The sequence below is a fragment of the Musa acuminata genome, chromosome BXJ3-5 (assembly GCF_036884655.1).
Source record: "Musa acuminata AAA Group cultivar baxijiao chromosome BXJ3-5, Cavendish_Baxijiao_AAA, whole genome shotgun sequence".
Lineage (NCBI taxonomy): Eukaryota > Viridiplantae > Streptophyta > Magnoliopsida > Zingiberales > Musaceae > Musa > Musa acuminata.
Window position 1 is genome coordinate 40,754,501 of NC_088353.1, and position 23,760 is coordinate 40,778,260.

The 23,760-nt window shown below is 35.6% G+C and overlaps 2 protein-coding genes across 2 annotated transcripts; one reads left to right on the plus strand and one right to left on the minus strand.

The window, feature by feature from the left end:
* The first annotated feature begins 9,352 nt into the window (after window positions 1–9,352).
* Window positions 9,353–18,966, plus strand: LOC135638202 (ubiquitin carboxyl-terminal hydrolase 15-like). The gene is made up of 11 exons (XM_065151219.1): window positions 9,353–9,966; window positions 11,230–12,298; window positions 12,436–12,524; window positions 13,313–13,398; window positions 13,492–13,654; window positions 14,407–14,527; window positions 14,645–14,802; window positions 16,740–16,824; window positions 17,360–17,569; window positions 18,043–18,104; window positions 18,186–18,966. Exons 1-11 carry the CDS (start codon window positions 9,647–9,649, stop codon window positions 18,871–18,873), a joined length of 3,051 nt encoding a protein of 1,016 aa, XP_065007291.1. The 5' UTR covers window positions 9,353–9,646; the 3' UTR covers window positions 18,874–18,966.
* Window positions 18,967–19,464: 498 nt separating this feature from the next.
* Window positions 19,465–22,997, minus strand: LOC135638203 (mediator of RNA polymerase II transcription subunit 6-like). Its single transcript, XM_065151220.1, has 5 exons — window positions 22,664–22,997; window positions 22,406–22,580; window positions 22,240–22,309; window positions 20,668–20,777; window positions 19,465–19,791 (listed from the first exon to the last, which is right to left on the minus strand). Exons 1-5 carry the CDS (start codon window positions 22,930–22,932, stop codon window positions 19,633–19,635), a joined length of 783 nt encoding a protein of 260 aa, XP_065007292.1. The 5' UTR covers window positions 22,933–22,997; the 3' UTR covers window positions 19,465–19,632.
* Window positions 22,998–23,760: the final 763 nt, after the last annotated feature.

Here is a 23,760-nt window from a genome sequence, read left to right on the forward strand (position 1 = left end):
TAATCAATTGATAGATATATCTAATTCTATCATAAAAAAGAATAACGGAACTCCACCAGCGATGGATTGGGATCATCAATCCTATGTTTTTGTATATTAATTTGATATATTTATTAGACTCCATCTTGAAATTAATCTCATGATAAAGTATATCGATACATCATATATCATTAGTGCACCAGTGTGGCTCATGATAAAAAATATCAAAACTTTTATTTTCACCACTAATTTGTTGCTCCGTATTATAAGATCGATTATTATATCATTGCTCATAGAAGAATGACCAGCTATCACTATATTACCATTGGTTATAAGATTCTTCATAATATGATGATTATAAATACGATGAAATCTACTTTGTGTCTATGTCGTGTAGGCTCTATTGCATCTGTTCAAAATCATTTATTATATTTTCTTTCTCCTTTTATGTATAAACTTAACCAATACCTCGTTGAGCTCCAAGATTTGAATATTGGGTGATATATATAAAATATTACTCTTTTATCAATGCACTACTCTCAGACTATATAGATAGGACCATCAACTCCCCAGTTTTGCCACCATCATTAGTCAAGACATTGTTGTCCACATTACTGTCATGTCTTCGGCTCGAGCGAGTTACTGAATGCAATTGAGAATGCGTCTTATTACCCGATTCAATTCTTTTCAATGGTACGACTAATGCTACTGCATTCCCTTTTATCTTTACCTTTGCATGTAGAGTAGATGACTATAATTATTGAGTGTCTCCAGTTTCTCGAGTAATCTTATTCGATGTTGTCCAGCTCCTTCCTCCATGTTTTGATATAGGGCGATCTTCCTCCTACTGAAGATGTGCTTCCTCTTCTTCTATTGTCTTGGTGATAAAATATTAAAGACATAGAAGATCTCTAACCTCATCAATTACATAGAAAATCTTAATTATTCACTACTTTGACTTACTCTAACATTGATTATGAATTTTCGTTATAGTTTGAAGGTTAACAAAATCATTCTCTAGTTCTTCTTGCTCTTTATCTAGCTTGGTACACCACAACTTTAGCCATGTGCTGTAATGGACAAATATCAATTTCACTAATTATCTATATAATAGTTTGTTGCAAAACTTTACGTGAATCAATATAAACATTGATTAGTTATGTTTATAACTACTCAGTGTCATTGTTTACCAAAGTATATGAACAACAACCTATCTTAAATTTAGTACGTCCCCTCTAAATTATAGTCATGCTCACCACTCGATTAAAGAAAAAAAGAATATTATTAGTATAACTAATAGTTAATGTCAAATATAATTTATAATCAATGTGCATAACTATTTTTATCAAGATCCATATTGTAATAATATGATACAACTATGCTATTGGAGAATGAACCGATTATTTTTTAAAATAATCGATCCTCCATAATAGTATTGGCGGCTGCATTAGTAGTATATGATAAGAATCAATATATAATATTTCTTAGTGTCCATAATAAATTTGATTGCATTCTAAGACTATACCGAAATCAAATGATCAAATTTTAATAATATGCTATAAGATAAATAATTTCATTATTATTTTTTTTAATATTAAAAAATTATGAATTAAATTATACTGAATATGAATTTACTTGGGCTTGGTCTATATGAACTTTGGTCCTATGATCAATGACATATAAATATTGCTCAACCTTAAAATCACTTGTGGATGCTTTTTTAATCTTCTCTTTGTTGTAATCAACATATGTCTAACATAAGATATTTCGAAATGCTTGTCTATATCAATCTTACAAAGGACAATGTAGAGTAGTTATACTCCTATTATAATTTCATTCATGGTATCCCAAAATCTAGAAAAAATAATTTTTTTCTCCTTTTTTTCATTGCTCGATCTTGAATACTTGGAATCAGACTATTCTTGTAAGGTGACCATTGCCTTGAGACCTTATCTCTTTTGCTATATTGGCTTTAAGGCAATGAAATTTATAGTAAATCAAGTGATTGTGGATCAGAGTATCTCACCATTTATATATTTTTACATCAAAAAATAAACCCAATGTTGATTATATATAAACTTCGATTATGCCCGAGCTATACATTTGATAATTAATGATAGCTTACAAATATTTTTCAACATTAGATTCGAGCTATGCATAGAGTCTAAAACAATATTTTTTTTTCTTTATCAATTATAAATCGACCTTCTTAAAATTGGCTCGATTGTCGGTAATTATTTAATCAATATACCATGATCTAATCTCCTCTATTATGACATCCATTAGGTTTTCAATATAGCTTATATCTTGAATCTTGTTGAAAGAATTAACTAACTTATGAAAAAATATTTGTCTATTGAAATATATAATAAAATTGATGAGACTCAATCTGCCTTATCCAACTATCACATATTAATGTCACTCTAAATTCATCTCATTACTTCTTGAAGGATTTGATCTAATAATTTAGTTCTTCTACCTCCTCATCTAGATATACACGATAGATCTCCTTTAGAATTAGAAATTAGATCCATGTGATAACTTTTTAAATAGATAAGATCACGCTCTAATAATATATACTTTAGGCTATATTTGTTGAAATCGTATAGAAGTTGAACTATTTAGTTATTGCCTTCTCAATATTTCATTTTTTTCTTTTTTGTATATGCATCATCAATATATATTTACTTTGCTGTTTGTGAATGATAGGTTTGCGGATCAATATCAATAATATATAATGCTGACATCCTACTAAGTTCTCTGATAAAATCATGAATTCTATCCTGCTTTATGCTACCAATCTGGCTCAACTTAAGAGCAAGGGCAGTTGGCTATCTCATGTTGGTCGACATCTATAATTTCTATAGCACAAATTCACTATCATCACCAAGCTCCCATCATGAGTTAGGTTGTAGTGTCTCATTGCTTCCTGGTACATGCACTAATGCTTATTAATGCATGAATATCAACTATAAGATTTGGGTCGTCATTATTATTGTGACCCTCATATTTATCATAAATTAATTCATTCATAGCCCTATAATATTCTTCTTCGGCTCTTTCCTTCTTTTTAATTATTTCATATTAAATACTTAAAATTGATCTAGGTCAAATTATGATAAATCATTATTAAATGTAATAGTTTTACCATTAATATAATTAATTACTTCTTAATTATTCCTTATTCACCGTTATAAACATGTCAACACTTTAAACAGAATTAAAGATATTTAATTAACCTAATATGATTTAAATTTTGATTAAATAAATATTAAATATATTAATCATAGTATTAACATAGTTAATTAATCTATAATTAGTCCTCTTTTACTACTATAAATATGTCAATTATCCTAATATGTATTAAAGATATTAAATTGACCTAATATGGATCAATTTTTAATTAAACCATCATTAAAACTACTAATCATTATATTAAAAATTTAATTAAAACTTAATTAAACATATTATATCATCACAAATATGTAAATCACCATGTATGAAATACAAAGATTTAACCCATTAAATATCTAATTTCAAAAAAAAATAACATTAAATATACTAATGATAATATTAAAGGTATTAATTATTCCTTAATTAGTAATATTCTATCACCATAAAGACCTCAAATAACATATTAGATATTGAGAATATAGAATATGATTAATCATTTTATAGATCATAAAAAAATAAGAAAAAAAATACCTTTAATTATATAGTTTTTCCTCTAACTTAGGTGCTAATCCTCCGTGATCAACCTTCAAGTTTGATCCAATCAATAAATAATAACTGGAAAAGTGATTGAAAGAGTAATAAGTTATAGAAAAATGAAAGGGGAGACGGAGTATGGTTCAAACGGTCAAATAGATCGTTTGAATCAAATCAATCTATTATTTTGATCGGTACAAACCCTGATTTGATAATATAGGATCATATAGCATAAATTATCCGGTATTGAAAGGTTCACATATCAATCTCTTATTATATCGGCACGTATCGCCCATATTGAATAGTATACTGCAATACGATATATTTTGCTATGATATGTGAAAATGGTTTTGTTTCTTCTCTATCACTTTAATTATTTCACATTACTTAATTTGGGTCCTTTGCTCTAAGTTCGACCTAATCATTGTTGTGTTGATGTTGATGCAACATAACAATCAAATAGATCTTACTGACCTTCACAAAGGTTGACATATGTGATGGCTTCACATAAGCAAAAGAATTGATGTCTCATTTATGCCAACACACATTGTGTAGCCTATCTTTTATGTGAACCATTTGTAAACCTAATGTCATATATGATGGATTGTTGATTCAATGTTTTGCCAAATAGTTCCAAACAATATGGTAGTTGAAATAATTATTGATCTGAGCTATCAAATTGCAGCAAATATTTGTGGTGTCCACATCATCTAATGGATAACTTTGTATAGGAATCTCTTCAGCCATTTCTGGCTCCCACAGAACCAGAAGCCAGAATCCTAAAAGGATTTGATATTTAATTCTCTCTCTCTCTCTCTCTCTCTCTCTCTCTCTCTCTCTCTCTCTCTCTCTCTCTCTCTCTCTCTCTCCATGTCAGTGCTCCCATATGAAGAAGCCCACAGAATTCTCATTGCTCTTTTTGCTCACCCTTCTTTAAATTGAAACTTACTTCCAAGAAGAAAGGATATGATATCAGAAGTTTATTTGCAACATAAAGGAACAGAAAGCAAAGGAACACAGAAAGGAACAATATTCTTGGTCTAAGATTGAGATAATTAGGCCAAAATAACTTGAATTAATTTCATAAACTATTTTATCTATTGCTGTCCCAAACCATCAGTTTGTATCTGAAATGTTGATATTGATCAGGTTAGTGATCCTCCCACACGCAAAGACCCATCTTCTTCTGGAGACTGTAGGGTTCATCTCTTAGAGAGCTGAACACAACCATACTATGGTAGCTTCTGCAGAAAGATCAACTTGCAGGTTTGACTTGGTAGATTAACTTGACTCCACAGAATTATTTTGAGACAATGTAGGCAACTGAGAAACTTAATCACCAAAAGTCTTAGCAAAAGTTGGGACAGTATATCACCTGTTCTTCTCTTTCATATCTTGTAGACATTGCTGTTCTGATATCATGCAGAAATGACATGGAAGGTACTCAAAGCTCTGTTAGGATCCTTGCAGGCATCTGCTTTTTAGAATTCTTCCAAAGAGATGAGCCTCACCTGTCTGCACCCTTAAAAATGCTTCTTTCTTGCAAAACAATTTTCACAGATGAGGAGGCTTTAACCATATACTGTTGTCAAATGCCCTATAAATGAACCATCCTTTCTTTCTGACCTTGGAACTGTTTTGCACTGGCCCACTCAAGACATTTTTCTCAGTGTTCCTGCTGAATGATAAATGATTCCATCATATAAGCAGTAGACAATCATATAAATAATTAGGCATCTACTTGTGCCATAATTCATGCTCGATTGCATCAATAAGAGGGCTTGCACTCAGATATATAGTTCAAAGTTGTGAAATTATAAGAGAATTCTGAAGGAGGTAAAACCAGTTCAACTTTCAGAATTAAAATGTTGAAACTCACATTTCCAATGCACCATGCTAAAGATGATCACTGTTCTCTCTTTAAGATTTTGCCACAACCAATCAAAACATAGCCAAGTTCAGTACAACTACTGACAACAAGACAGCATTCAAGCAATTTATTTTCCTCAGATAAACCACCCAAGCAAGGAAGTTGGCAAGAGTGTGTGCCAATCAGCAGATGCAGACTAATGGAAGCCATTACTTATTTCCTTTTTCTTCCATCATCAAGAAACTTAGCCAGATTGAGATTTCCTCCTAAGTAAGCTATTGTTATTCTTCATGCAGTCACGAGGAAATGTTCCTTCTTAAGCCACAAATGCATAATAAGAAAAAGAGTAATCTGCTAAATCTAAAATGGGGCATAAATGATTGAATGTTTGGCTGCTGAAGGAATGTGAATTTGAACCGAATAAAATTAATCTAGACATTAACGATACCATCCACATCAACAAGAATTTTCATGTAGTTCCAGAACAACACAATCCTATGGGACGCAACGAGTTCTAGAGAGAGACCAGTCTGGTCTATCAAAAAAAAACTCATAAATATCAGTACAGAAGTCCACTAAAAAGTATAAGGGAGGAAGAAAAGACCAATCAAACAAAATGACATACCACAAGCAAGCACGCATATATATGTAAGGTTCATCCACTACAACTTGCGTCTTGATGTTTACCTTCACATTTGCAGCAACAAATAGAGTCATTTCTGATCAAATGACCAAAATCCTCAAAAAATTTGGAGGGCACACGCCATGATCGCTTCGGCGATCTTTCTACCGTGCGCCTCTATCGCCGCCGAGAATGCCGACACCTCGATGTGATCCGAGGACGAAAACCCCAAGCAGAGAATGAGGTTCGGAAGACTTGAGCGACAAGTCACGGATCGGAGACAAAGAGGAGTTAGGATTTGGCAACCCACCGGCGGAGGCCGACGAGGGCATTGGCGACGCCATCTCCGGTTGGGCGGAGTTTGTCGTAATTAGGTGGCCCGTGTTGAGATCCGTGCAAACACTTGATTAATGTGCTTAACACTAAATATGGCGCGTGAACAACGACGTTCAAGACGCATCGAGATCCGTGCAGACACTTGATTGAAGTGTTTGTTTAAGATAAGGCGGCTGAAACCGTTATGAGTGGTTCAGTGATGAGTTAAACTAAATATGAAGCCTGATCAACGTTCATCCCTTCTTGAGATTCGTGCAGACACTTGAAATAGGGCCGCTAAAACTGTTAATAACCGTTAGGTAATGAGGCAAAATGAAATAGGGCGCTTAGTCAACGTTCATTCTGCTTTGAGATCCGCACTGCAACTTGATTAATAGTGTTTACTGTTCGAGATAAGGTGGCTTAAACTAAATATGGCGCTTGATCACACCTTGAGATCCGTGCAGACATTTGATTGGCGCCTTTGAGATTTGCATCGAATTTGGGGATTTCATTTTTGTTTCGTGGACGTTATTTATCCCATTAATAATTTGGATATGATCCAAAAAAAATTTTAATCATTTTAGTACTATATGCATTCTTAATTTTTTTAAAAAATAATTAGTCAATTCATTGGATATTGTGACTTGATTATATTAGACGAATATTCAAAGATTAGTCCCGTGAATCCAAATTATATTCAAAGATTAGTGAATTATTTTTTTTAAATCTCTCACTTGATTTTAAAATTTTTATTTTTTATAAATTAATAGTTGCTCGAATTGCTTAGATTGTCTTTTAACCAAATTTGTTAATATATTAATTATTATATCTTATTGATCTTCAAGGTGATTGTCTCTCGTTACAATCTCATAAAAATTTGATTAATATCCTTTCTTTCTTATAAGGTAAAATTATATAATCTCCCATAATATAAGAGATTGTAAATTATTCTAGATGATTAATATATTAATTATCATATCTCATTAATTTTGAATGGTCATATCTTCCTCTTAAATGACTCGTATGACAATCTCATATAAATCTAATTAATACTCATTTCTTTCATAGACGTCTTTCGGTTCTCGAAAGGTTATATAATCTTCCATCACCTAAGAGTAAAAAATCATAACCATACGATAAATTATAATTAATGAATGTCGACTTCATCCATACTTCAATTTATATTTTACCATAAAAATAAAAATATATATTAATCTGTCATTTTCTCTACAAAGACTACTACGAAAGAATCACCCAATCACAAGCTTTTATCTTGACAAAAAAAAAAAAACCGCAAGTTGGGGAAAATATATTTAGGTGATCACATCTACCTTGAAACACATAACACATGACACAACATGTACAATAAGTTCTCAATCTAAAATTGGCTCATAGTCATATACAAATGACAAAACATGATACAAGTTGTCATGAAAGGCCAAGTTTGAAGCAACCCAACAAGCATCCAAAGGAGACTTTCCAACCCTTGTTATCCTAATTTCTTTGGCATGGTTGGTGGTTTCAAAATGCTACCCAAGTCGGGACCCACCTTGGTGAATTCCCCCTCCAAGTGGGGCTCTTGAAGTTTTGTTGATCTATCCAAATCAATTTCGATAGCAAAGTTGTCCTTTACCCTTTCATGGTGGGTAGGATGGATTTCTTTGATCTACTTGACTCAAAAGCTCTTCATGTCATCGTTGACTATGATCTATCCATCTCTCTTTAAGATGCTAATATGATAATGATGTATTAGGTTAATTTATCGAAACTTTGGGCCATTAACAATGTGCTATTGCTTGTTTTGGTATTTGTATAACATCATCTCATTGTGTCCTCTTATCACATCCTCCTCTCTTTCTTTAATTTTAGGTCATTTTCATGAATCACATTAAATATGTAAAGCCATGCAAGATCACATTAATTAATTATGCATCACATTATCTACAAAGCTAAGTGGAATTGAGACATGAATGAAAGTGTATGTTAACTTATTTGATAAAAATCTTAATATTTTATCATTAGATCTCTATAATGAGATTATATTTTTCTTGAAAAGAAACCCTCTAATATTATAGGATAAAATAATGGATGAATTTTTCTATAAAAAAAATCTATCCAAAATTTGCCCCTATTAGTCATGATTCCTAAAATACTCAATAATAAACATCAGTAGCAAATATATGAATTGATCTATAGAGTGAAATTGATTATTACTATGCTAGAGGTTAGTCTAATTCTCATGTATAAAGTTTATGGTGTTATTTTTGATATTTTAATATTGTAAGTTTTTTTATTAAAAAAATAAGATAAATGAACTCGAAACCCAATATAAATCATCTCATATAAAAAATATGATTTCAAATAAATATTTTTATTTTATATCAACTATAGTAATATTTTTCTAAAATACTATCATTTATAGACAGGGTATAACGATGTATTATTCAAGTCGTATTATTAAGAAACATTTCAAGGATTATGATAAATAGGGGTATCATTTGAGAAATATAGAAAAAGAACACATAAGGTGAAAAAAAAAACCTTAAAAAAAGATTTTTTACAAAAAAATTCATCCCAAATTAATAGACAATTCATAAGTCAATTATTCAATTTAGAGATTTACTAAAATTGGCTAACAAGTTAACTATCTCATTGGATTCTTGCAATGTGAGCACTGACCACAGTTTTTGTTTTCAGAAACAAGAAAAAAATGTTGTGAGAAAATACGAAGCATTTTTTATTTTTGCAATAACTATTTTAATTACCTTTTTATTTGTAATAATTGATGATTTGGGAGCAGGATTGCTTGTACAAAGTCGTGAAGACCACCACATCTCTTTTCCTGCCATTTTTGTCCATCCAAATTATTCGTTAGTATCAAAACATTCGTCTCCTCTTTCTCTCTCTGCCGTCCTTTTTGGGGTTGGCTGTCTCCTTTACATCGGCGGCAACGGGGAGAGCTCTTATCGTGCACCAGCAGCGCTGGGGGAGGAGGGGCATCGGTTTTGGGAGGTTTGGCGGGCGAAACCGAAGGCTGTAGGTTGCGTGGTGGCCGCCTCCGGCGGATCTATGATTGGCGTTCGACGCGGCTTGGGAGGTCGGAGAACGGGAGCTGCTGGCTGGCGTGCGGCGGCGGCGGCGGCCGATAAATGCCCCTCCGCGGAGATCTAGGCCCCTCCGCGGCGGCGCTTTTGGTCCTCCTCTTTGCCCCCGTGCTTGCTTTCGTGGTGCGCCGGAGATGGCGGCTCGCGGTGGCGAGGCGGGAGGAGGTCCGGAGGCTGGCGCTCCTCGCTGCACAGGAGGCGTCCCGGGCGGAGGTGGAGGCGATGGAAGCCTACGCGGCCGCGTGGACTTCTGCTGCTGTCGCTGCCAAAGGCGTCTCGAAGGATCCCTCGGCACGGCCAGAGTGCCCCGTGTGCTTTTGCCCCGCTATCGCGAGGTGCGCCCGGTGCAAGGCTGTCAGATACTGGTTGGTAGACGCAAATTCTTTCCTTTGTCTTCGTTCTGCCTTGCAATTCCGTTGAATTTGTCTCAGTATTAGGCTTACGGTGTGATTTAGCTACTGATCTGAAGTTGGATTTTGTGAATTTAGGGTATTCACTGTTGGTTTGAGAAATTTGCAGCTTGTGAATTTTGGACTTCATATTATTCCTGAAAGAACCTTCTTTTTCCCTAATATTGCCTTGATCTCTATATATTATAGCTAGATTAATGATAATTGGAATTGATGTTGTCATCACTACTTATTAGGGGATTTTGTAGAACCTATTAACGAAGAAAATTTCACAAGTTGCTAACTTGAGGTTGAAAAAGAATACTGCTCTATCTATAAGTGATAGAAAAGATTTCATGGTGGTGATCGGTGAGCCTCGACGAAACCAACTCAATAGTCTGTTGGAGATGCTGGACGACTAGATCACAATATATTTATGTGTTGACAGGAGAAGAATATCAAAATCACTTTTTTTCAACCTGACTTCTCATGTACTTTGTTCATATGGAGAGGAAATCATCTTGTGCGCTTCAAGCGATTGGAGAAAGTTGGAGTATCGAGTTCACCATTTTTTATACATGTAGTTGTTAAGATAAAACTAATTCTTAACTTGCGGTGCCTATATAGTAGTGTTTGTTGTACATTCTTGTGAAACAAAATAAAAGAATACATATGTTGAGACAAAATACTCAAAATCTGTTACTGAAGCAACTAAAAATCTTTAACTAATAATAAATGTCAAGGATATAATGATATTATCTGGAGAAATGCAAATTTCAGTTCATGATGAATTAATTAAGACCTTTCTAATTTTTGTGAAGTATGACAGCAAAATATAACATCAAATTAGCAAGAAATAATTTCCTTGTCAGTGAAGCTTTAGGGATTTTAGTCCACTACCTAACCAGAGACTCAAGGATAACTAAGCATTGCAATAAGAAAATGATAGGCCGCTAAAGATTTATGGACTTCTTGTCTGCTGATTAGTAGTTAACAATCGCTTGCCTTGCGGGGTTATAAGTTCCACCTATTTAATTATTTATTTACTGAAATTACTTGTTGGTTCTTAATCTGCTAGTTTTATTGGATACATTATAAATGTGGAAATTTTGGTTTATGTAGTATATTATGGTTATCTGTTCTTCATAATGCAATATTGTGCTGGACTTTGTCTTTTGAAGAAAATTTGGACCGATATGCATTCTTAAATTTCAACCTTCCTTTCCTTATTCATTGCAGCTCTGGCAAATGCCAGATCGTTCATTGGAGACAAGGCCACAAAGATGAATGTCATCCTCCACCTGTTAATGATAATTATAATGGTGCAACAAGTGTATCTTGTTCAAAGGTAGTGCAAGCTGAACAGCCTGGTTTGGAGCATAAAGAGGATCTAAACATGAAAGCAGTCGAGATGTCTTTCGAGAGGGCTGCTGCATCTGAATCCCGTTTCTCTCCTGATGATCTCAATGAGGATGACGTGTATGTTCCTGGAAAGGAAAAAACTTCTGATTCTTTTGCTTTACCATCGATACCAATTTATTCAACAGTTTCTTATGGTATTGGGACCCCTGATGATGCTTTGGCTAGTGGCAAACCACATCTCCTCCATAATGCTAGGCTAGAAAAATCTTCATCTTCTGAAATACCTACTACTAGCGTCAGAAAAGCAGTCAATAATAATGATGCAAATCTTACTAGCTTTTCAACTTCTAAGCTTTCTATATCAAGTCCTTTGGTAAATGGCACTTTCTCTAGTAACATAAAAGAGATGGCGTTTACATCTAAAACCGAGGTGGATGAATCTGTGTTGAGTGGCCCAACTGGTTTAAAAGCAACTGCGTCTCTGGATCATACAAGTAACAAGCACTCTAAGATCACTGGTGAGGATCAGATTGCTTCTCCTTGGACGGTTCATGATGAGACCTATATAGGTGTGGGCTCAACAAGTGAAATTTCTTCTCATGTATCTGCTTCATCAAAAGCTAAATCTCAGTCAGAGAACAAGAAGATGCAAGCTTCAAACAAAGAAGAATCAGGATCTGTTGCTAATGGGATGAAGACTGAAGTGCAGTCACTGAAGTCCAAGGCTTGTAGACCTTTAGCATCTGCTTCTGATCAATTATCATCTAATGGTGGTGCTCACCCTGTAGCAATTCATAAAACCTCAAAAATTGGTAATGCTTCTCGAGAACCCATCAGATTATCTGATTCTTCTGGTGCTATAGCAAATGGTCTATCCAAATATGCAAAAAGACTTGTTAAGCAGTCTACATCTCCCAAAGTTTCTAGGCATTACCCCTCAGAGCCGGTGAGAAATCTCTTTCTTATGTGAATGTAAAGTAGGCAGATTTGCATTTGCTTAGGGGCACGTGAGTCTGCAGTAGTTCTGTTGCTTAATTTCCACAGCCCTGTCTGGCTTACTACTTTTTTATCTTGATTTTGCAGATGCTTTTTCCATATGATCTCTTTATCAAACTTTACAACTCTGACAACATTGAATTGCGCCCTTGTGGTCTCATTAACTGTGGCAACAGGTATTAAACAATTGCTGCCTTACATAATTTGTAACTTTAGGATATGTATGCTGTTTCTTATTTGCTCATTCAAGATTGACACTGCTGGTTCTTATCCTTTCTAGCTCAATATAGTCTAGACTAATAGGACTGTGGAGCTTGCTTGTCAACCATGTGACCGAGTCTGGTAGGCAATGTACATATAATGTCACAGTGTGTTCATGCCAGACCATGGTAGTTAAATGTGCACGAATGTGCAAGGTACAAGGTACTGGATATGTGCCTTGTCAGTATCTTGCTGTTATGGCAATTCTTTGTCAAAGGTGCTGGTCACAAGCCAGCTGGAGTTACAACGTTCTTCTGTAGTTTTTTTTTTCGTTACTAGTTGTATTGCTTGTTTTACTGTCACCCCATAATCAGTTTCCCCTTTGCTTGTTTTACTGTCGCACCATAGCTTCCGAAGCATCAACTGTCTGAATTCTTTTGGAGCTCCTATCATTTGCTGATTAATGTTCTGCAAGTCAACTGTTGTTGTTGTTATAAGATATACCAATATGGAGATTTAAAGCCCTTCTGCATCTCCTTTATTCAGCTATATGTTGTCATAGGCTTCTGGACTCATGAGATAAAAGAAATTGATTGTTTATATGATGAATATGGTTAGTGCAATATGTAGTAAACATTTAGGACAATTAAGTTTCCTTATGATATGATGGGTCTATCCTTTTGGTGGCACATAAGGGCTTGAATCATCAATCTATGAACAATCAATTGACTTTCCTCTTTAAACATGTTTATTTTTATTGCAGCTGTTATGCTAATGCTGTTCTCCAGTGCCTGGCATTTACTCGGCCATTGACCGCATATCTTCTTGAAGGTCTTCATTCGAAAAGATGTATGTCTATTCTCTGTATGGCATGGTTGTTGCAATTTTTTATTGTTACATATAGAAAACTCAGTTCTTTTTTATTTATACCATCATTACTAGGTCCAAAGAAAGATTGGTGCTTTACATGTGAATTTGAAAGTCTTGTGATGAATACAAAGCAAGGGAAATCACCTTTATCCCCTATAGGGATACTCTCTCATTTACACAATATTGGGAGTAATTTTGGCCATGGGAAAGAAGAAGATGCCCATGAATTTTTAAGGTGAGTTTGACATCAGACATTTAACTTTGCAAATCCTTATCATTAATTTGACATAGACACCGTACTAAAGACCATTAAATGAATGTTGATATAAACAAATAAAAGATCATATAAAGGTGAACCTCTAGTGACACGGTTATGTTTCTATTTGTGACCTAGATTACCAGAGTTCAAGTCTTAGAGGTCAAACTGCATACATTGATCATCCTGTCACATTGCACTGATGGGGTCCTTTTTATAAACAATGAAATGGTGAAGAAGAGACTTGATATAGTCTACATTTAGCTTAAATTAATTATATTAAATTAGTCAAGGATTTAGGCATTGCATATTTTATTCATTCTAGTTGTAAATGCATGGGACATGTATCACACTGTGCCATGCCATGGCACACAAAGACATGAAGCAAATGCTACCTGCACAGAGGAGACAAACTTTTATCTTATTTTCCTCCCACCTATTGTTGTGCTCTGGGACTAGCAGTTCTGTGTTAGATTCGGCTAGTTAAGTTTGTTGTCAAACATCTAGCTATGGAGACTAATTTGTGTTGCAAATTTGATTCTAGCAAAATAGAATTAGAAGGTCATTTTATGTAACATACAACTAATAATTAAATTGGAGCATTCATGTGCTATCGGAAAAATGATTAGATATTTTTCTAATAGGAGAATGTTATTTGTTTTTCAAATTTTTCTGGTTTTCCAATGTTGATAGCATCTCTGAGCATGCATTTTATTCATATATATTGGCAGGTATGCAATTGATATTATGCAGTCTGTTTGCTTAAAGGAAGCTGGAGCAAAACCAGATGATGTATTAGCAGAAGAAACAACACTGATACAACAAACTTTTGGTGGCTACTTGCAATCCAAGGTATTTCAGTTCATAAACTTTCTTATTTCAATTATCAAAGCAGTTCTCACTCGAGATGCCTAATAATGACGTATAGCTAGTTAGGATCTAACTGACGGTTGATGATTTTGAATGCAGATAAGGTGCTATAGGTGTAAGAGCAACTCAGAGCGATGTGAAAGAATGATGGATCTTACTGTCGAGATACATGGTGACATTGCTACCCTTGATGAAGCACTTTCCTGTTTTACATCTCCAGAAATTTTGGATGGGAAGAACAAGTATGAGTGTGACAGGTTGGTCTATTCATGTTATTTAACTGATTGACATGAACATTCTCCTTTCTTTGTCACCAATCTTCAAATGTTGGGTTTATAATCCCTGAACCCTTAATTCCAGGTTACTCTGACCATAAGGACTTGATTAATAATCTGGACGACCTAAATTGTATTTATGGTATTATGAACAGAAAAGATAAGACAGATACCCGAGTAATGAAATAGCTTGGAATGACGGAATGTAACTTTAATGCATACTTCAGCTAATCCTAGATCCATCCCAGATCAAGTTTCTAATCTCAAGTGGAGGAACATTTAGAGAGAGTACTAATGACAATAGAACAGATGAAGTAGGAGGGGATTTCCCAATTCATAGGCATCTCACACTCCTGAAGTTCCTGTCTAGGCATTGCGGGTCTGAATCACCTTCTCTGTGAACTCAACATTGCAATGGAAACAAAAACAACCCCATAATGTGGACACATTATAAATATAAGAGGCTCCATCTGTTGCCATAATTTATCTACAATAAGGAATTTATTGGATGAATCACATTGAACCACATCTTGCACTCCTAATGTTCCTCCCTAGTCATTGCAGGACCGAATCACCTTCTCATGTTGGACCATGGAACTCAATATTCAGCTTTTCAATATTTTAGATAAATCATTGTTATGTGCATTTGTGATTATGGTCTGTTCACAAAATTAAAAACACCATGTTGGCTTCTTACTTCACAACCTAGTATTGGATTAGGATGGTTTCCTGGAGGAACAATGCTACATAATTTAGGACATACATTCTAGGGTAAAAGACATTGTCAAGTATTTATGACATTCAAACTTGTTTGGTTGTGATCATAGAACAAACCATTTTCCTTTTGGAGGTTAAGTTTGGAAGAATGGTTTCTGTCTGAGTCTGACTGGTTAGAATTTCTGTTTTGTGTACTAAATAACAACTTTTTTCTTAAAAATAATGAATGGTATAGTGACTTAAAAGGGTTGGAGTCTACTCGACAAGCCCCACCTAAAACGGGAATAACCCTAGCACATTGATTGTGAGGAAACATAATAAGTTGAATGGTCAATTAATAGAATCAGCCCAAGTTTAAAGATCAACATGATACTGGTGTCTTTTAAGCTAACTAATTCTTGTATATTTTGTCTTGTGTTGAGGACAACGAAACAATCGGTAAGGGACAATTTGACCTTTAAGTTGGAATACTGAGCTTTCTTAAAATATTGATATAGGATAATGTAAACTCAGTAACCTCTTCTCCTTTGTGTTCCATGAGCAATGGAGTGAAACGCTTCAAGGACTTAGGGTACCTAAGGGTGTATTTTTACAAAGGACATATACTGGGGAAACTGAAAATTAAAAGATGTAACATTTAATTGTCAACTCATAGACTAAATTGATCCTTAATAATCATATGTAGGATGCCACTTGTCACAGCCTTGACTATAGCAAGGTCAAGTTGTGCATCATCCAAAATTGAGGATTTTCTAGGTTCACTAATATTTCTATGTTGACTATTAATCTTGTTGGCCAAATTATGGTACCCGGATGACATTACAAATCCAGAAGTCTTGCTTCCATTATATTTTACCAGAGTTCTATCATTTCTTTAAAGTGGATGTAGTAGCCATTACAACTTTTATTCTGTTTGGTCATGCAAGTCAGATAGGACGGTGACCTTATTATGTCAGAAGTAGCTTCTCACACTTCTCACTGGTGTGGTTCTTCTGAGTTCTGACTACAATGATAGTCTCCACTTGCTTGCTCAACTTTTCCACAGAACTTCTTCTGATATAACTCAGCCCAACCCTGTGGTGAATTCTGCATGTGTCTATTGTAAGGCAGTCTTTTTGTTAATGCCTTTGTGCATATAGTTTTACTACATATTTTCCCATGCTGATAATGGAACTCATGCACCGCTTGCTTTTTCTTATTAGATGCAAGTCTCGTGAGCGAGCAAGGAAAAGATTGTCAATATTGGAGGCTCCCAATGTCCTGACAATTGTATTGAAGCGATTTCAGGTAATTACTTATAGGGATGGCAGCAGGTGGGTCTTTTGAGCCACTTGGATCTAGTCAACTTTCTTAAACTGTATATGGTACCCTTTTTAATCAAGTTTGGAATGGGTTCACATTGGAAAATAGGCAGAAAGAATTTGGGCCATGGGCTCAGGTACCTAGATCATTAATCAAATTGGTTTCAAGTACTCTTCCTGTTGTTATTCTTAATATGAGGTTGGATGGCAACAGGTAACTTCTTTTGTGTACCCTTTAATTGGGTTTGGGTTGAGTTCAGGTTGAAAAATACGTATCTGAGTTGGGTTTGGGTACCTAAAGAGCTGTTGGTTTCATATTTGGGTGAAATTCGTAGGTACTACACCCGCTGCTATCTCTAAAACTCATAAACAAAGCACTCACTACTTTTTAACATTCAGCTTTTTGTTGAATTAGAAGTGATGTTTGCTTGTAACCGTTTTAGATCATAGCACTATTTGGAATATTTTCTGTCTGACAATTCAAATCAATTTCTTCTGTATGTCTTTGATTCTTTGTACAGTCTGGTAAATATGGCAAGCTCAACAAAGCTGTCCGATTTCCTGAGTACCTCAATTTAGCTCATTATATGAGCAGAGATGATGCATCCTCTATGTACCAGCTGTATGCGGTGATCGTTCACAAAGATGTGATGAATGCTTCCTTTTCTGGTCACTATGTTTGTTATGTGAAGGATACACAGGGCAAGTGGTACAAGATTGATGATAGCGAGGTATCCTACTTGTTACTTTCTTTTACTGATTGTGGGGCCTTTATGATGAACTTATTGTGGTTTTTTGATCGAGAATATGACTTCTGTTAGAATTGTCTAAATTATTTCAAAGCAACGTTACATATTTGATTTGCTACAGGGCTTTAATTTGCTTATCTCTCAGATTCAATCAGTCATTTTACCTAAAATGTTGAAGATGTGCTTATCACATTATTCAAGAGTGATTTATGCAATAAATAAACACCTTTTTAGTATTCTTATAAACCGACATTTGGATCAGTCGCTTTGTGGTATAATGACAGAGTTCAAATTCCATATCTCGTTGCATCTGTTTCATTTGGTCTCCCCAGTGATCATATGCTCTTTACTGGATGTTTAACACCAACAAAAAATCTAAATCGACAAGTTTATCAAGTGTTACTGAGGTTTATATATTCATTCGACGATGAAATCACCTTTTATATTCTGCACAGGTAAAACCTGTGGAGCTCAAGAAGGTTCTGTCAAAAAGTGCATACATGCTTCTTTATGCCAGGTAAAGTTAAAGGTTCTGGAGCCGCATTCTTATTTCATTTATGTTTCTTAAATTTCTTAGTGAATTGGCATTTCAAATTAGGTGCTCACCTCATGCCCCGAGCTTAGTAAGGAAAGCAATCTCCCATGATCCTTTACAAGCGAGGAAGATCAGGAGCAAGGAAGCCAGTGGAAAGTCAGGTGGTTCATCAATTACAGAACAAAGGAGCCACTTCTACCCACAACCAATGATGGGTGATCGTGCCAATTTTCAGTCATCAGATCTGTTCCGTCCTCCCTTGAATGATTCTTCCAGCGACAATTCCTCTCTTTTCGATGAAGGCTCCTCCTGTAGCACCGAGAGCACAAGGGACTCGGCAAGCACTGAAGAGAACTGGGAATGCATGTCTGGAGAGTCAGACTGTATCAACTCAAATAGCCTCAGACGCTCCAAGGAATCTAATGGACTCACTCATTCACCCCTGTTCTCCAGGCATTCATCGAAAAAAGTCTTACATGATGATTCTGGACGGAATGCTAGCTCTTCAGGCAGGGAAATTGATCATGTGGAGGTTGGGAGGCTTGCGCCGATGAAGCATCAGGGGGGCCGAACGACATGCTCCGAAGGCAGTAAGAGCTCATCCTTTTTGTATCATGATAAAAGCCAAACATGTAGAGTAACAGAACATTGTAGCACTGTAGAGACCGACTGGATTAACCCAAGTGAGGTGAAGTCTGGTGTTGTATTGAGAAGACCGAGTAGGGAAATAACTGCCCAAACATTTTATTGATCCGTTTGGGTTGTAGAGAAAAATAATGTAGGTTGTATTATGCCCAGCGAAACCTAGATGGACAGAAAAAGAGTAATTTTTGTTGACCTTTTATGTCTGTTTTGTGTTGAACTCTTGTCTAGAATGCCATGATAAAGTATGCTGCGTAAATATTCGGCAATTCAAGCATTTGAGAAGCAGTAACATGCAAGATATGAGGTAACGAGTGTTTGTAGGTGAGTGAATCGCTCTCTTTGTTTCTTCGTTTTTGCCTGTTAATTGTAGTAGTAGTTGAACTCCTGACTAGGGTTGCAGATGACTGTGACCATTCTTGAACAGCATGGCATTTTTCTCTTCAAAGATTCATTCAAATTATTCCCCAAGGTTAGTGAAATCAAACTTGAAATGGGTTTCAAAGCTCGATCTCCAAGCAAGTCAGAGGTAAACCATGCAAAATCCTCTTTCAGATTCAATTAAAAATGAAATGAATCCAATACACAAGACTTCCGCCAATACGATATAACTTTATCTTTATATTATCATCTATATGACTCAAACCCTCCGACTCACAGACCGCAAAGGAGCAATTTTAATGCGATTATGAGAATATCATTACTCGAATTAACTAACAATGGATTTAACTGAACCATGAGAATATCATACAACTTCTGCAAATGTTGGTTTGGAATTAGAATATTTTGCAATATTGTATTTAATCCAGAGACAATATTGATTGATGCTTGAAGCAGAAGCACTTCGATTGAATCTGCTACTTAATTATCATTGGAACTTCATCCTTTTGGCTGGGCCTTGATCAATTATAGGGTCTACAGATGGTTGCTGCTCCAAGGCTTGTTGGCCGTCTGGTCCTTTCTCTGCGTCTGAGGCTGATGGAGCATAACCCTCCGGAAATGGTGGTGGTGGAGGAGCTGGGGGCAGCTGCATCATTGAAGAATGGAAAAAAGTATCAAACTCGATGTATAACCCAAAAAATGTATCTAGTGCAACGCAAAAGAAAATACATACATATTCTCAGATGGGTAGAGAATTGAGGCTTGAACAAGTTTGACAGGAATTAGAGGGCATTGCTAACAAATATCTAGCTTGATGTACAACTCAAACAATGTAACTAGTGCAAGACAAGCAAAAAACGGTTGTCCTCCGAATGGAAGAGATACCATGAAACCCATTACCCATAAACTACTTGCATTTGGCTGAGGCTCAAACAAATTTGACAAAATTTAAAGGGTAATGCAACCACAGATTCAAACATCATGTTTTTGGTTGAGATAAGAAAACAATGTACAACTCCTAAATTTTTTTTTTCACTAAAAGCAAATAGATTAGGATGGAATATATGTTGATTGGACAAACACATCTGTGAGGTTTTGAGCATAAGATGGGAAGAAACATATCCTTCTACATCTTTACATAATTGGTGGTTCATTGAGAATACAGAAGAAAGGCACTTTGAATTGTTGGTTCATCACCAAAGATTTTATCTTTTTTCAGCTAAATGTTCTTATGTTAGCAATATCATAATATCTGCAGATTCTTATATAATATTCAAGATTCCAGACTAATTAGGTTCAATAGTCCCTCAAAAGTTCTCGGAAATATATGTGAGACCTTATACATAAACGTATATCTACATGCAAAAGTGTTTCTTCCTTTCTTAACATGCATGGCCATTTTTATTCTATGGGCATGAATCTAAGAATCCCAAACTCATTTCATTCCTTTCGAACATGGAGTTTTTGGTGGTATTTACACCATTTAAAACAAGATATACCAAGTGTAAAAAAAACCAGTTACCTTGCGTTGCAAGGAGGCAAGAATATGATCAACTCGTTTTAGTTCCTTGAGATCAATTGTCTCCTTCGCACTTTTCAATTCAGCGCTAGATTCTTCATTTTCAGCATCAGCTGCAACACAACAGAAGATCAAGACTTTCAATGAAAATGAAAACAATATAATGATTTCTGTACCACGATAAGAAATGGTTTTTCATGCAGCAATTTTAGGAACATGCTTTGAAAGATGCAGTATAAGCACAATGCCTTGAGGAATAATTAGGTTCACGTTTCCAGTATAATGTATCTTAGATAATAGTTAAATCAAACTAAAAAACATAGAATAGAAAGGAGACCAACATATGGTGAATAACAAGCATATCATTCCTACATTTCTTCTTACAAGGATGATGTCTTGAAGTACTTCCACAATTTGGAGGCGTTTCATAGTGCTTCACAAATGCATCATCTTCTTATATATAGAAGACAGAAGACAGAATGGTGCATACTAATGAGTTATTTCATATTGTGAACCAATACGTAGTGATCAAATTTCTTTCCATCAAGGATTCACTCAACATAACTCTCTTTTGTCTTTTAATTTGTGTAGCCTCCCCACCACAAAGGCTGTCCGCTATCCAAGCTGTTGAAGCAAAATATCACTTGAGCATAGTATGTCATTCCATTAGAAATATGAAACTTCTTAAGCAGATGTATTATGCACATCATTACCCTTTTTTCTTCCATCTTTTCTCATGTAGAACCTAATTACATGAGACCAACTATTTCGGATGGATTGCTGACCACAAAATTTCTTCAGAGTAACTTGTTATCTTGTTCAGAAGTCGTCATCAATCTCAGCACCACCACCCAAGGCTAAACCTATCAATGTAGAATCAAACTAATAGCACAATTCAAATTGAGAAGGTTTTACAAAGGATTCAATGGTGCTAACAAGTCCATAGCTGCATCAGTGTGGAATATAATCTCAAGGTAAGGAAGATATTCATTACATCCCTTCTTTTGGCAATCTTCAGTAATAGACACAATTTAAAGGCAATCACTAGCCAGGTTGGAAGCATAATCTCTGATCAGATGCTATGATGACATACAACCTTGTGTCAGATCTCTCAAGATAGTCTCAAATTCCTAGTTAGACAACATAAGATTGCATCGAATGTCAACAAGTATAATTAGCTAATATGATTATTTATCTTTCTTCGTGCAGTTTAAAGTCATTAATCCAAGAAGCAAAATCAAAATTTTTCATAGACATGAATGAAAGTTGTGAAGAAGGGAAGGCCAGTGTTACGACAAGGAGCAACATTCATCTGAAAAAAAACCAACTGAAGACAAAGTTGATTCTTTCTTCCACACCTTCAATATCGACAAAGCATATTAATCTACTAGAGTGTTTTTTATGTGCATGATCATAGGTCATAAATGCAGCAGTCATTCACACAAACAGAAGTGTAAACAGGCCTACTTGATTTTATGTATTGCAAAGGGATGTAAAAACCACGCAATTGAAATGAATGTGAATCTTGCAACAAGAGTAGCAAGAACAGTCTATAGTTCTTTGGAGAACAAATACCATATCCAATCTTCTCCAACTTCGAGGCTGCAGTATTGAAAGCCTTTGATATATGATACAGAGCCCTCCCCTGCAGCCAGAGCAACGACTTCAATTCCAGTTTGCCGCGTTGAAGCAGATCAAACTTATGTGAATCAGAAAAAGGCAAAATGAAAGAAGAACTCACGATCCGCGCCGCAAAGACACTGGAGAGCTGCGGCGCCTGGTAGACGGACCCGTCGAGGATGTAGTACGTGAGCATGGGGTTAACCTTATCCGGCCCGTCTCGCTTCTGCTTCCTGATAACAAACAGGTTCGGCTCCATCACCTCACTCAGCGCGTACTCCGTCCCCGTCATCTTCCTACACTCACGCATATACACAAACAACTCAAAGACGAAATCTTTAGGCCACAGAAAAGGCAACCCAAGGGAGGCGCGACGCACGAGAGGTGGGAGATATCGAGTGGGTGGATGGATCGGGAGCGGAGCTGCTCGTTGTTGCAGGACCAATCATAGAAGGGGGACAGAGCGAAGTAGTCGAAGATGAGATTGCGGTCGAGGGGGTAGGTGTTGAGCCACAGCTGATCGCGGAAGCAGATCCCGGTCATGTCCGTGCCCGGCAGCGGGGGCATACCCTCAGAGGCGCCTCCGCCGGGGTTCCCGACCGCCGGAAGGGCCACCTGGCCGGCGGGAGGGAGCGGCGTCGTAGCCATCGCCGGCCTCTACCTGGAGCACGCACGATGGACTCGCCGATTCGGTCCAATAAATGGGCCGCACTGCGTCGAGCCCATTTCTGAGGTATATATATATATATATATATATATATATATATATATATATATATATATATATATATATATATATATATATAATGAAGTGGTTAAGTTGAGATTCCAATTGGCATTAGTACTCTCTAAAAATTTCAATAGTTGATTGGTATGATTCGGAAAATACTAATGATATTTTAAATATTTTGTAATTTAATATATTTATATACCAAATTAATTTTTGTTATTCATAGTTATAAGTTATCAATAAGATGAACATTAATAGAAGGGATATGCACAAAGGATCCTAATGTTCAAACTCTTCATTTTTTCCCTTAAAAATGATGCAAAGAATTTAAAATCACATACTGAGATAATATTATAAATATCATATATCAATATATTATCAATGATATATGTTGATTTATAGAATGTTATTTCACTCTTGTTTTACCTTTTTCTAATAAATTTAAGTATTTTTCACATTATGATATGTGAGTCTAATAATAATTAATATTTTTTTTTATCTTTTTTATTATTAATAATTCCTTTCTATGTCTTTCCATCCTCCATTCTAAATCGTCAATAGGAGATCATCTCAGCCTCTTCCATTGTTCTGCAGATAGAAGTTGTCAGTACTGTAGAATAGCAGGGAAGTAGAGGGAAGAAATAGAATAGGTATCATCTCGGTGGCCCTTCTCCAGAACTCATCAGCATTCGCATGCAGAGAGGTGCTGTAGAGGGAAACTTCAGTTCATAGCATGGAGAAGTATA